Source organism: Camellia sinensis, chromosome 10 (genome assembly GCF_055761805.1).
Source record: "Camellia sinensis isolate YWXY chromosome 10, ASM5576180v1, whole genome shotgun sequence".
NCBI lineage: Eukaryota > Viridiplantae > Streptophyta > Magnoliopsida > Ericales > Theaceae > Camellia > Camellia sinensis.
This window is the reverse complement of record NC_138970.1, coordinates 51,456,159-51,471,169: the sequence shown is the minus strand read 5'-3', so window position 1 is coordinate 51,471,169 and position 15,011 is coordinate 51,456,159. Positions and strand designations below refer to the sequence as shown.

General features: G+C 32.1%; 1 protein-coding gene across 2 annotated transcripts; it reads left to right on the top strand.

Annotated features, from left to right (window-relative positions):
• The first annotated feature begins 5,563 nt into the window (after positions 1 to 5,563).
• Positions 5,564 to 14,563, top strand: LOC114298342 (uncharacterized). Of its 2 annotated transcripts, none has more exons than XM_028242902.2 (3): positions 5,564 to 5,816; positions 7,754 to 8,064; positions 12,716 to 14,563. In XM_028242902.2, exons 2-3 carry the CDS (start codon positions 7,801 to 7,803, stop codon positions 13,715 to 13,717), a joined length of 1,266 nt encoding a protein of 421 aa, XP_028098703.1. In that variant the 5' UTR covers positions 5,564 to 5,816; positions 7,754 to 7,800; the 3' UTR covers positions 13,718 to 14,563. The 2 variants fall into 2 exon arrangements, with proteins under 2 accessions (XP_028098703.1, XP_028098704.1); XM_028242903.2 differs by having other exon boundaries at positions 5,665 to 6,079.
• The last annotated feature ends 448 nt before the right edge of the window (positions 14,564 to 15,011 follow it).

The window sequence follows — 15,011 nt, the reverse complement described above, 5'->3', positions numbered from 1 at the left end:
ACTACTACTTTGAATTAATAGAGTTTTATCTTTGGGACTTTTGTGTAAAGCATGAACATTTAAATTAGTTTGCATACATTTGTAATGAACACGATATATTAAAGTAATATTATGAACTTTTTCTTTTATGTTAGTAAATGAACCATGTAATTGAATATTTAATGTTAATGCATCTAAAATATGTGGATCTCGTAAACTAAGTGTAAAATCAGGAAAACAATTAAAATGTACTGGACCTTTATGCAGGCCAGTTTCCATCATACCCATTAAATTGTCATTGTAATCAAGAAAAACGAGCATCTCTTAAACATAATAAAACAGAGGTATTTTTGCCTACCATGGTTAATGGATTCAGACCAACTTGAATTAAACTAATATGCATAAAATTGTAACCATTATTTAAATGTCTTTTAATTAATTTTGCATCAAATAATTGACAGGTTTCTCTAGGCTTTTCTAAGGCATAAACTTGTTCAATAGTTTTAACATGCAGTGTGATTTTAAAAACATTCTGTATGAAAGTAGTTTTATAAATTTCTTTAATTGGCAATTTAGGTATATTCCATCCTGCATCAAATTTATCATTTTGTATTTCAACATCTTCTTCATTTATTACTAATCTTTGATTAGGTATTGAAGGCAAAGTTGTTGACCTAGAGCTGACTGATGAGTTACTCCTAAATAATCGATTCATTGTTCTGTTTAATTAATCAGTTTTACAGGTATCTTAATACATACCCTATTCTTGTCATGTTATCACAGACCAAAATGGTTTGAGTACAGACCCTATTCAGAAGACCCCTATGTCCTACACTGCCTAACCCTAAGGACTTACTCTGGACAGGGAACGAAAGTGGGTGACTAAAACCAGGTGGATAAACACAGACCGATCTCTTGCGTGATCAAGATGAACTGAAAACGAGATTAATTAAATAAACAACAGAAAGGATTAATTGGAAATAACAAAGCAGTTAGAAACAGGATACAACATAACGATGGATTATAAGTAATATCAAAATCAAAAATACTTAAAATAGACTGCCAGCGAGCAAAAATTTGTTTACTAGCAAGATTTTGAACATATTTTTCAAGAACATATTTAGCAGATTTGCAATCAACACGAAGTAAAAAATTTTGATTTAAAATATCATCTTGAAATTTTTGAATAGATAAAACAATGGATAAAATTTCTTTTTTAATAGTACTATAATTTAATTGTGCTTTATCCCGGACATCAGAATGATAACGAACAATTTGTTCAGATGATTGAGGAGTGACTTTCTGAAGAAGAATGCCACCATAACCAATATCAGAAGCATCAGTTTAAATAATTTTGAAGGAATTCTCAGTAGGAATACCAAGACAAGGGAGAGTTTTAACATATTGTTTGACTTGTTTAACAATAGCAATATGAACAGAAGACCAAGGGGGAGGATTATCCTTTAACCTATCAAAAAGAGGTTGACAGACTTTCCGAAGGTCTTTGTAAAATTCAGCAATGTAATTGAGGGAACCAAAGAACCTTTGTAATTGGGTTTTATCAAGAATTTCATCAGGAAATTTAAACGCAAACTCAATGGAGCGACTAATGGGGAGAATAGTATTATGATGAATATCGTAACCTAAAAATCAAACCTTGGTTTGAAACAATTTAATCTTATGAGCAGATATGACTAGACCATGACTTTTAATTGTATAAAAGGATGCAGTTAAATGTTTCCAATGTTATTATTATTTTAGAATTAAATATTAAAATTGGTTGATTACAAAAATCAATAATATTAGTATTTTTAGTATTAATTATTTTAGTATTAATTTCAGTATTTTTATATTAATTAATACTAATTAATAATTTTAGTATTAATTGATTACAAAAAGGCATTAATTGCCACTAATTAATTTGTAATGAAATAATTTTATTCTAATTGATTTATAATGAAAAAATGAAAATAATAATTTATAATGAAAAAATGAAAATAAGTCATTAATTGACACTAATTAATTTATAATGAAATAATTTTATCAAATGTATCAATTTTAATGAAAATTGATACATTAATAAAATGTATCAATTTCAGCTTAAATGTATCAATTTTATCAAATGTATTAATTGATACTAATTAATACTAATTGTAATGACAATTGTTATATTATTAATTGTAATGAAAAAAAATTAATGAAAAATGAAAAAAATTATACTAATTGATACAATTAATAATTTTAGTATTAACTGATGGTAATTAAGCCATTAATTGACCCATAATTCATTTATAATGACAAAATGAAAAAAATTATACTAATTGATACAATTAATAATTTTAGTATTAATTGATGGTAATTAAGTCATTAATTGACACCTAATTCATTTATAATGAAAAAATGAATAAAATTATACTAATGGATACTATTAATAATGTTAGTATTAATTTATGTTAATTAAGCCATTAATTGCCAACTAATTAATTTATAATGAAAAACTGAAATAATTTTAGGAAAATGCTAGAGGTCCCAAATTTTCTACCAAATAAATGACCAAATGTCTCACATGGGTGTGGGGCCCACAAAATTGCAGACCCCACACCCATATGAGACATTTGGTCATTTATTTGGTAGAAAATTTGGTATCCCTAGCATTACTCATAATTTTATACTAATTGATACTATTAATAATTTTAGTATTAATTGATTGTAATTAAGCCATTAATTGACACTAATTAGTTTGTAATGAAAAAAATTATACCAATTGATACTATTATTAATTTTAATATTAATTGATGGTAATTAAGCCATTAATTGACACCTAATTCATTTATAATGAAAAAATGAAAAATGAAATAATTATATTGATACTATTATTAATTGATGGTAATTAAGTATTAATTAAGCCATTAATTACATGAAAAATTAAATAATTAAGTATTAATTAAGCCATTGATAGTATTAATTATATTGATGGTAATTAAACCATTAATTGATACTATTATTAATTTCAGTATTAATTGACTAATTATATTAACTTTTATTAATGAAATAATTTTTTTTAAATTAAAACTGAAAAAAATGACAAAATAATCATTTTTATATCATATAAGAGCAAAAATGACAATTATACAGTAAAAAGTTATTTCACAGCTTATTAACCAAACACTACTCTGCTGCTTAAATCCATAATCTCACAAGTACACCAAACAGGTTAACAGCTTATATTCACAACTATAAGCCATAATCTGTTAAGGTATAATCTATAATCACTTTTTCACAGTTCTACCAAACGGGACCCAAGTCATTTAATAGTGGTCAATCCAATCCTGACACACTATTAAAATGTTATTTAGTATTTATCTCTCAATAAATTAAAGATAATTATCAAAGTAATTCAAGTCTATTAAGACTCTCATTCATTTATGCCTATTAAAATGAATGGTGAATTAAACTAATAGTCGCTATAGTTTGGCACTTGTGTCACTTTGGTCCCTGACTTTTTAATTGTGACACATTTGACCCTAAATTTTGAATCTTGTTCCAAATAAGGACAACTAAGATTTTTCAGGGTAAAATCGTGAATTTGAAAAAATATAAACTAATTTGACAAAAATAAATGTGAAACAAATATTTTTGAATTTTTAAAAATTATGTCTATCCACTAAAAATAAAATTATGTAAAATTAATAAATCTTTTAGACATTTTTTTTACCAAATTAATTTTTATTATGTGTTTGGATGATGATCATGTAAAATTAATTTTTAAAAATTAATCATGTAATTTTTATTAATTTTTATCAATTTTACATAATTTTATCATTGGTGGATAAAAATAATTTTTAAAAAATTAAAAATATTTTTTTGACATTTATTTTTGTTAAAATAGTTTATATTTTATTAAATTGACGATTTTGCCATTGAAATTAAATAATAGTATCTTCAATTGTCTTTATTTGGAATAAAATTCAAAATTCATGGTCAAATGTGTCACAATTGAAAAGTCAGGGACCAAAGTGACACGAGTCCCAAACTATAAAGACTGTTAGAGTAATTTGCCCTAAAATGAATGATCTCTAACAAAATTTTACAGATAATTGTACATGAACAAATCAAGTTATAGAGACAAAACTTTACATCAAATAAGAGAGAGTTTCATGAAACAAAAAGCCTCTAAAACTCTGAAAGTCTTTTCATCAAAGCCTATCAATCTCTACAAAGGATAAAGCTCATAAATCAAATCAAATTATCGTGATAAAACTTTATTAATCTCTATTACAATCTCCATAAAAGTATAAAGCTTGGAGGATTAAATTAAATTGTTTGTACGAAATTCCATCAATCTCTATCACGCTTAAAGCTTAGAGATTAAAGTCAAAATTTATCACAAAACCCTATAAAAGTTTTTTTTCTTTTACACTAAATTGTTGAAGATTCTACAAATCAGATTTGAGAATAAAGTAGTCAACGCCCTGCAAATTTGTCATATTCATCACACTGCTTAGAGAAGATTTTGCCATTCGATTCAAGAACAAGGTATCAAACCCTCGTGTCAACTTATCTCATCACCATCGTATTTGCACTTTGATTGGGGAATAAGCTGTCAAGCTCCACCACCAAGGAGATGGTTCAATGGTTTTTCAGGCCTTTTTTACACAAATTGTCCTGGTTCGACACTTGAGGGGTACGTAAGTCTTTGGACAATGCGATGTACTCCTGTCGCAAAGCTCTATGACCCTTAATTGTGAACTAGGTCTGAAGCCCACTATTACACCTGCCCATTTATTTGGGTTGGGTTAAATCTAACTGTCAACTAAGGTCTCGTTTGAGAATATGTTATTTTAGTAACTTTTTGACTTTTTGGCTAAAATATGAGGTAAAAAAAATTAGTATGTTTGGGATGATTTTTTGACTTTTTACGAAAAGATGTGCAAAAAGTAAAGAGAAAAATGAATCTTTGACTTTTTAATATAAGTTATAGGTTTTTTGATTTTTTTAATAATTTTTTGACTTTTAAGCTAAAACAACTACTTGTCAAATGAGTCCTAATTTTCCTAGAGTCAGGGTCTATAAAAGTTATGATGCGCTCACGTAGTTTCAATTTTTTTGTTAAAAAAAAATTAAAATTAAAAAAATTGTCTAGCTCCCGAGTCAATTTTTTTAAGAGTAGAATACTCTATTTTTATGTCTTTGTTTTATCCACAAGAAATTTATGTGTACACCATTAACTTTTATTTTTGTTGAACCAAACATCAAAAAATATAAAAAATATATTTTCATATTTTTATAAGGAGCAATGTTACATCTACTGAATTTTGACTCGTCTAAAATTTTTTAAATTTGTGCATGTCAGTCATCCAAGAATAAGAGTGATAATCGCAGTTAACAAAAGTAAAAATCACAATGACAAGAATTGCACTGATCGTCCACATGATCGTTTAGCTTATAAAATTCAAACAATTAGAGGAAATTCAAATTTGATAGATGAATTATTTTTGTTTTATAAAAATATTTTTTACTCAAATAAATAGAGCGTTTATAAGCCATTCCAAACTTTAGATATTTTTGTCATATTTTCATGGTATTTTTTTTTGACAGAAATATTATTTAGGGGGTTAAAATCGCAAAATTCCATTTTTTTTTGTCAGCACAATCCTCAAAGCCCGAACCCACGCAAGATCCAGAATCCAAACCCGTCATTCTCTCTCTCTCTCTCTCTCTCTCTCTCTCGCGTCGCTCTGTATCAGACGATGATTGGGGCGATGGTTCACCATTGCAACACAGAAACAACACCTTACAGTTTCCATCAATGAAGCCTGCCCAAAAAACCAGCCAAGGTTCGTTTCCAAATGCCCTCTCTCTCTCTCTGTCTGTCTCTCAAGTTAGTGAGAGAAAGTGTAGACGCCAAAAGCCATTTAGAACCCCCATTATCATCGTAATATTTGTATATCTGAACTTTGTAGATCCATTTCTAGCTCTCTCTGTACATATACGCATATATAATCTATGTACATACGGATCGCAGTGAGTAATGGTTCGATTTGGAAACTTTTGCCGAGAGACACTCTCGGACCTCCTCTCGAAATATCCGAATTTTGGGGTTTGTTTTTTAGATATTGCTTTCATTCGCATCGAAAATCTCATTTGATACTTTTTAATCTCCCAAAACTCTACTCTCTTGTTCTGCTCATTGTGGATCTTTGTTCATTTTTTCCGTGTCTTTCAATGGACCTTTTATAGTATTTGGTCATAATCCAGTGTCGTATTGCTTATGATTTGATTGTGACTCATTACCCCAGTTATAATCTATTTTGTTTTCATTTTGGTTTTGACCAAAGAGTTTGGTTATGGCTCAATTGGTGTTTGGTTTGAGCATCTCCACCGCTTCATCAAAAAACAAATTTGATAAAAAGTTTGATCTTATATGATGCACTCCAATAGCTTCATCAAATCTCGCCGGTTGTCCTTTTGGAGTAAATTTTCATCAAATTCAACCCAAAACCAGTTGTTCAGGAGGTTGTCCACCAACGGTCACTTGCAAAATTTGATGAAAGGATAAATGCTCCCTTCATTTGATAAAAAAAGTACCGCTCATTTCATTTGATACCAATATGATGAAACGGCTAGAGTACTGTTTTTATCAAATTAGAATTTGATGAAAGATTTGATGCAACTTAGGAGATGGCCTTATGATACTACATAATTGTTATTTTGGTTATGCCTCAAGTGATATTTGATTATGTTCATTGTAGTTCTTTTGGTTATGAGCAAAAGTGGTTTGATCATGATACAAAGTGATATCAAAACTAGAAAATGTTATATCTTGTATATGGTACACCCAAAAGAAGAGTGTATTGTAGAAGCTCCATATGAAAAAGTGGAAGAATAAAACATAATAAAATTCAGATTTGATTAATGTGTACCAAACAGTAGAATATATTACATTGTAATACGATTTAATCCAAATGGTGAGACAATAATTATTAATTTTTGATGTTTATGTTTATTATATATAATTTATATATTAATAATATAATTCGGGTTGGTTGAGCTGTTTGGGTTGTGAGAACTACTGTCTAGGTCTTGTCTGAATTTAATTCGGCTTGGTAAATTTTAGCATAGTCCCTCATCAAATTTGAAATTATACTGCTCAAATCGTAAAAAAAAATTGTGGTAGACTTGATTGTTCGGGTTGGACCCACTCAAGTTATACCCCTATTTCAAATATACTACTTACAAAAGTGTTAATGGTTGAGATTAGTTTGGCATTTGCTATGAAAATGCTTGGACCGTGATCGTTATTATGAGTTTTGAAGTTTGATATTGTTGTGTTAATGGGCCAAAATTGTTGTTTTCATTTTCAATGTTTTCATTTTTTCATGTTTTGGAAATTTCTTTTTTCATATAATTTTCATTTCTTGTGTGAAAATAAGTGTTGAAAATTTACAAAACAACTTTCAGAAAATTTTCCCCAAAATAATTTACCAAACAAGTTTCCATAAGTTTTATTTTATTTTATTTATTTTTTTAAAAAATTTCAACAAAAATGAAAACGATACCAAAGTCAAATAGTATTATGTTTGCTTCAATGAAGTGGATTAGATGTCGCCATTGCATTGTACTTGACCATATAAGAAATTAACAACAATTCTGATTTTGGGGACAAAATACTTTTTGAAATTATTTATATGCGAGTTACAATCCCGATTGAAGGTTTTTTCTGTGCTACTTTTGGGGGTTGGCATGGCTCATTGTGTGCAAATTTTTCTTTCAGGGTTGGATGCGCTAGAGATAAGATATTAAATTTGCTGCATTCAACGAATGAAGGTGACTGCATCGCATATTGAGATGGATTCTGACAGACGAAAAAAAAATGATAAAGCTTCTTTGCCCAATGTAGGTGGGGTTGGGCAAACAAAATCTGCTTTTGGAAAGTATTCTGATTCAGATATGTTGTCTTGGATAAAAAGACTCGCCTTAGATCCTTGTACTTCAGGACCATCACAGAGTACAATTCGACCATTGTGGAACCAAACTATGAAAGTGCGAAAAGTTATGGCTTTAAGTGTTACTGAATTTCCTCGGGTAAGCAGAAAATTGTATTCTTCTCTTAGCATTTCCTCCCATTTTGCACAAACTTGGGATGGATATGTTGGACTTGTTAAACCTTGTTCTATGATTTATCCCCCCCACCACCAAATTGTCAGAATCATTCACCATTAGATGTTCTTTTGCAACATTATCCTTTGTCTTTTGCTTACCAACACATTCTAGAGAGCTTAAAAACTGTCTTAAATAATTGTTGCTCAACACATAAGATAAGCCATATCATGTGTCTACCTACCTTTGCCCTCGTACTCATGATCAAACCATCTCAGCCGATGCTCTCTCTCTCTCTCTCTCTCTCTCTCTCTTTGATTGACATATTTGAGGTTTCTTTTAACTTTCAAGTTGTTGCAAATGCATTCTTCTCTAGTAATGTAATTTGTCTTTCTTATATATTCTAAGATCCTCATGTCTTTTCCTTTCATTTAGTAAGCATTTTGGACAAGTTTGTTTTGCTGGAATAGTGAGCTTGGTAATCGGGATAGGAAAGCACGTCTTATTCCCCCCTTATCCCATGTTTATTTCCACAAATGGTCACAAAGATAAGCAATCCAGCTTGGGGCTTATATCCCTTATAATCAGGATTACATAATCCAGTGGGCAAGGTTCGAGGTAGGATAACATATGCAGGGATAATCCATTGGAGGCCAATTTTTGAAATTACCTTCCTTTGTATTCAAAATCTCAACCTCCCCGGATTTGTTATCTCATCTTATCCTATCCCGCGAAACAAACATGGGCTATAGGTTATATTACATAGACTTCAGTATTGGTGGTGGTGTGCAATTATGTGTTTAAGCATCGAATTCATTTAGTTCCCAAACATGTGCAATACTCTTGTTTCTTAACATCGTTCTTTTATTTTCTAGGATCGAGCGGTATTTACAAGGTGACATATAGCATTCCATGCCTGATATGAATATTTCATGCATAATTATATGGTAAACTCGAATTGCTAGATATGAATATTGGGTAAATTTCCGACTGCACATGTTGGACACATATCTCATACTCTTATCTAAGTGTCGAGTGCAGTGGTACACAGCCTCTTTTCTATTTCTCCCACTTATGACAAATGCTCGTTTGGGATGTGAGTTGACTTTTTAGTTATTTTAGCCTGGGGCTAAAAAGTCTCATTTGGGATAGGCTTTTTGGCTTTTTTGACTTTTGTGAGAGAAAAAATGAGATGATTATGGGTTGGATGTGATATTTTGTCATATTTGACTAAAATAGTCAAATTTGTCTTATATAGCTATTTTAGCCCAAATGTGTATACCAAATGGACAGTTAAACACAATCACCATAAATAAGGAGAAGAACCCAAGAATTGATGATTTTTTTAAATTAAATTTTTTTTTTTTAAAACTTTGGACTGGACTACTAAATGTCTCATAATCCACCATGTAGATATCCTCTATTATATGTATTAGGCTCAATTTAGTAATGTATTCAAGGCCTTTCAAATAAAAATTAAATTATAATTAAACACATATTTGATTATGTATTAATCAACAAGCTTGGATAGAGAGGTGTGGACATGGGCTGGGCTTGGGTGGGTTCGGGCTCGGGCCGGGCACGTAGTACATACTAACATTTGAAGTCATTTTTCAAACCCGGCTTGACATTGGATCAAGCCTATACTTTATTTCCAAACCCATCCAAAAACAATAAAAAAATCCCAAGCTCGCCACATGACGTGGATATTATTTAATATATATTTTTTCTTCATATTTTAAAATAAAAATTATAATTAATTTAATCACTTGGGTGTCTCTTTAACCTATTCAAGGCTAGTAATTCAAATTTTATAACTAATTCTTTGCATAACTAGTAGTACATAATTTATGCTTATAAAAACTAAAATTAAACCATGTAAAATATACATTGAAATATATCATAAAACATAGTTTTGGGGCAAGGCGGGCTTGAATCACTCTTCCCAAAATCGACCCATATTATAATTGGGCCTAAAAAATTTGCCCAACCCAGGTCTATGGGCCTAAACAATGATCCCAAGCCCTACAAATCATGGGCAGGCTTAGCAGGCCATCAAACCCATGTAGGGGTGACCTTTTAAATTGTTTTAAAATCGAAAGGGGGCGTGACTTTATAGTTTGGAGATAATTAGGTCATGGGCCTAATAAGTACAAATTCCTGTACTCCGCTTTTTCCCCTTTTCTTTCTTTCATTATTCCCACCTTGGTTCTTTGCTTAGCCGAGATAGAACTAGCGCTTAGTAAGTGGCGGCAACAGCGTCCTTGTGTAGGTTGGGAGCTATGAAGCTTACCTTATTATTAGAGAAAGGAGAAACGGCTTTTCAGCTTGCTGACAAGCATTGGCAACTCAATTCAATCTTCGTGACCCCATAACATAAGAAAGTTGTGGAGTGCATAAGCCCCATCAGAGAGGTGCAACTTTCTTGTGGTAGTAATTGTGACTGAGCAAGTAGGGGGTGGCAACTAAAGAGTACTAGATACTAGTGTACTAGTGTAATAAGAATTTTTTTTGAAATTGTGGGGGTTGGTGATTGCCCTTGCTCGTCACCCTCTAGGTCCATCCTTGATTGTTGGGTAAATGTCCATCTACACACGTTTGATACATATCTCGTACCCTTATCCCAGTGTCGAATCTCCAATATGGGTACTTCATACATTTAGTAGAATTTGTAACATAGCCTAGATGTATAGGTCTTACGACTTTGCGATATCAACCTAGAACATTCTAATAAACTTTATCCTCATAAATGTTTTTAAGTACACAGACTTTCAAATGCACTTCCCAATTCAAGTCATTCCTCTCTGTTTTTTTTTGTCTTTTTTTGGATCGGTGGAGGGGTGCAACACTTAAAGTTTATCGATTTGTTTGAAAATTGAATTATATGGCCGAAAACAGTGGAGCTGGGGACTGTTTCATACCTTCCATTCATCTATCATAACTTCCTAAGCTTTAAGTTTTTGCATTTACTTTTGTTGTAATTCAACGTATGTGCTAGTGTGGTTATCACAATTGCAATCTAGATCATGGGATCGAGTGATCCTAGATTTCTCAAACAATCCAAATCGGCGTAAAATCATTAATGTAGCAGAATCAAAGTGGGACTGTTTGAGAATTAGGATCGTACAGGGATTGGGAGTGGGATCATTCAACATTGTGGTGTTGTCGTAGGAACTTTGAATTTTGAAAACGTTGTTCTTTGCTCATGTGTCGGTAATTTGGATCATTATGTATGTTTGTGAACTTGATTAGCATTACTCGGATGACTTTTTGAGTAATTTGTGCGAGTATGGAAGTTGTATTATGTCAAATTTATCCTTTTTACAGTAATTATTTTTTTTGATTTTTTTTTATTTACTTTTCATGTATATAATAATTGTTGGACATTGTTTAGCCATATCCTTTATTAGGTTAGTCAACTCTTCAAATTATTTTTTTTGTGCCTTGTCATGTTTATATTACATTGGACATTGTTTATTGAATTGGTGTTACAAGATTCTCTACAGATAGTTCAGAATGATATGAACTAGGTCTTTTACATGGCATGTTGATGAAAGTGACCAGCTGTTTCAATTCATATTCATAAACACACTGAAAAGTGTGTTTGGTTTGAGTTTTCTGGATTAAGTTTTTTGAAAACTGAGTTTTTCATTTTTCGTGTTTTTTTGTTTTTAGTGAATATTTTTAAAATTTTAAACATTTTTTTTTAGTTTTTTGGATGCTCCTTACTTAGATGTATCTAAAAAGTAAAAAATTTGTGAAAAAATATTTTTAAAAATTAATAAATACATAAAAATACAAAAAATGTACTGAATTCTCGTATTTTTTTTGTATTTTTGGTATTTAGTGAATTTTTAAAAGGTTTTTTTCACAATTTTTTTATTTTTTAGGTATATTTATGTTAGGTATATCTAAAAATTAAAAAAAATTACTTAAAATATTAAAAAAATTCATCAAAAACAAAAAAACACGAAAAATAAGAAAGTAGAATTTTCTGAAAACTGTTTTCAGAAAAACGAAACCAAACAAAGAATTCATATCAGAAAGAGAAGTCAAAGGATGAAGTACATCAAATATGCAATTTTGAAGTCTGCCAAGCTGTGTCTTACTTGTACACTATGAAGCACATACACCTGTTTAGGGGTCACGTACTGGTGTTCGACGCGTGTCGTGTCATGTGCTGGACATGTGTCAAACATGCTGGAGGAATCGAGGATGATGAATTTGATGAGAATATTTATTTGACATGTAATAAATAATTATATGCTTCGCATGTGTCTTCTACGTGTTGTGTCTTGCCTTGCATTTTTTGAAAATCCTAGGCGCGTGTGTTATATCGCATGCCTGTGTCCATGGCTTGTACAAAGAGAAAAAGAATGGAAAACTTGAATCACATTTTAGAACTTTCGTTTGATGTAATAGAATAACTAGTGTTTTTTCTTTACTTGGAATCACATTTCAGACTTTTTATTTCAAATATATTTCCTATCTACCGAAGAGCTAACTTCTGTTCTGCTGAAGCTGTTAATCAATTTATGATTCTTGCAAATGAGATTTTCAGCTGTGATTTCCTTATGGTGACCGTCAATCTCTTGCTCTTGCCCATTCTAATGGAACGAGTATCTGTATTTTTCAGAGAAAGCGAAAGTTGCAGCAGTTTCTAAAAGATAAGTTTGCTTATGCACGTGGATTGACTTCAGAAACATCTAATCAGCAAAGCGTCACAAATCTGAGTAAAGGACAGTTATCTCGTGCCTCTTCAAATTCATGCTTACTCAATTCGATTGACTCCACTGGAAGTTTTAACAAGAAAATCTTTTTGAACTCGTCTAGTTCAGGCAGTTTATTGACATGCGAGGATAATGTGGTAGACTGGGGTCCACCTAACCATGATATCTGTCCTTCAATTGAGTCTGACGAATCAATCAGTGGTTCAATCCTGGTAAGCCCCAAAAGACTGAACCTCGACAATCCAAAAAACTCATTGGATTTGGATGATTCAGTTCACAGTTCAAGCTCCCCAAGTTCTGGGGAGCCAAAACAAGTGTATCTTCAAGCACCTCGACGGTCAATCAGGCTATTGAACTTCATCGGTGATCATCTGCAAAGAATGATTGTTCCAGTTGGGCCCCGCTTCCAGGCTGATGTTCCAGAGTGGACTGGCCCACCCAAGAAGGAGAATCTTAATGGCCAGGATGCTGACTCTGAAAATTCAAGATGGTTGGGCACGCAAATTTGGCCCCTCAAAGGAAGAACTACAGAAACCACTAAGCAAGCAGTTGGGGAAGGGAGATCCAACTCTTGCACATGTGTTTCTCCTGGGTCTATTGATTGCACTAAACGCCACGTTCTTGAGGAAAGGCTCATATTACGATCTGATCTTGGTCCGGCATTCTTGAGCTGGAAGTTTGATGAGATGGGTGAAGAAGTTTCCAAGTCATGGACATTGAAGGAACAAGAAAGGTATGAGTCACTTGTGAAAATGTATCCACTATCCAACCGAAAGAATTTTTTGAAACATGCTTTGAAGTCCTTTCCATCCAAGGGCAAAGAAAGCATTTTGAGATATTACTTTAATGTGTTCATCCCTAGACGAATGAGCTTGCAAACCAGGCCATCCCTAACACAAGGACAGTGATGATGATGAAATGGAAGACTTTGATGACACGGGTTCAGAGAGAGATATTGAACGTAGGCTTGCCATGATAGAAAGTTGAAATAACTTGATACTTGCATCAGCATTCTTGATTGCTGATGGTTGACAATGTCTATACCCATTGCAATGAGTTTTGTGTTCAAAATTGTAGGTTGATTTTTGTGGCTACCCTTTTTCGTGTATACCTACCTCACCATTGTTGCTTGGGTTTACAGAAAATATATCGGTCCTTACACTCGACGAGTTCATTGGGTCGATAGTAGATACATTTGAGTTTCTTTTTTCTGCAGTTTTTCCTTTGAATGTATTTGATATGGTTCTATTGATGGCTGGTTTTTGATGTGGCGCTGAGTCGCTGATAAGGACTAGATACGAGTGGAGTCGGTTTAGAGCAGGAGAGGGAGAGAGCCGATTTTGCTGAGGATGGGTAGTACCAAGAGGGACTTATCTCTCTTGTTGTATTGGAGGAGGAGAAGAAGGCCTTCTATTTATAGAAGTATCGGACCAGAAGCATAGACGGTCCACTCCAGACCTAGTCGTATTCTTAGATGGTACCAGGGACACGTGGCAGCCCTCTTTTGGCCAATAGTCGGAGGTAGATATTTCCATGTGGCAAACAAGGTAAGTGTGTGTTTGAGTTCGATGCATTTTTATGTTAGTTTCGAACCATTATGGTGCACTTATAGAGTGTGAGGCAATCATGGCTAGGGTTTGATCCCCAACTTCCCCTCCCCTTGCGTAGTTAGTAATATACATGAAGTCCTCAACATCTTGTTGCATCGACAATGATCAATTTAAAAAATATAGATTGTATTTTTTTTCTTTTAACAGACTTCTTTTTTTCTCGCTTTTTGAGATGTAAAATTATTAGTTAATTTCTCAGTTTTGCTAACACAAAGCACTACAATGTACAAATTAAAAGGGTCTCATTTAGCCTTTTTGTCTAAGGCTTCAAATAGGTTTGAGTGTCTAGTATTGACATTGATCTCAGCAAGCATAAGAAAACGTGGTTTCAACAATTTGATGTCAAGTGTTTCTAAACATTTTCTAATTATAGTTATTGCTCTAGCAATTTCTCAAATATTCTATCAAAGGCCTGTCATCAAATTGGGGAAGTCTTTTTATTTCATTTCTTGGCATTATAATCATGTTCAAATGCCTCAAGAAATAGTTGAATCAAGAATGGCTAGCTTGAGCTCCATTGAAGCACAAATGGAAAGAAAGAAAAAAAGAAGAAAGAATTGGTCTGTATCACCATTTTATATCACATCCTCTA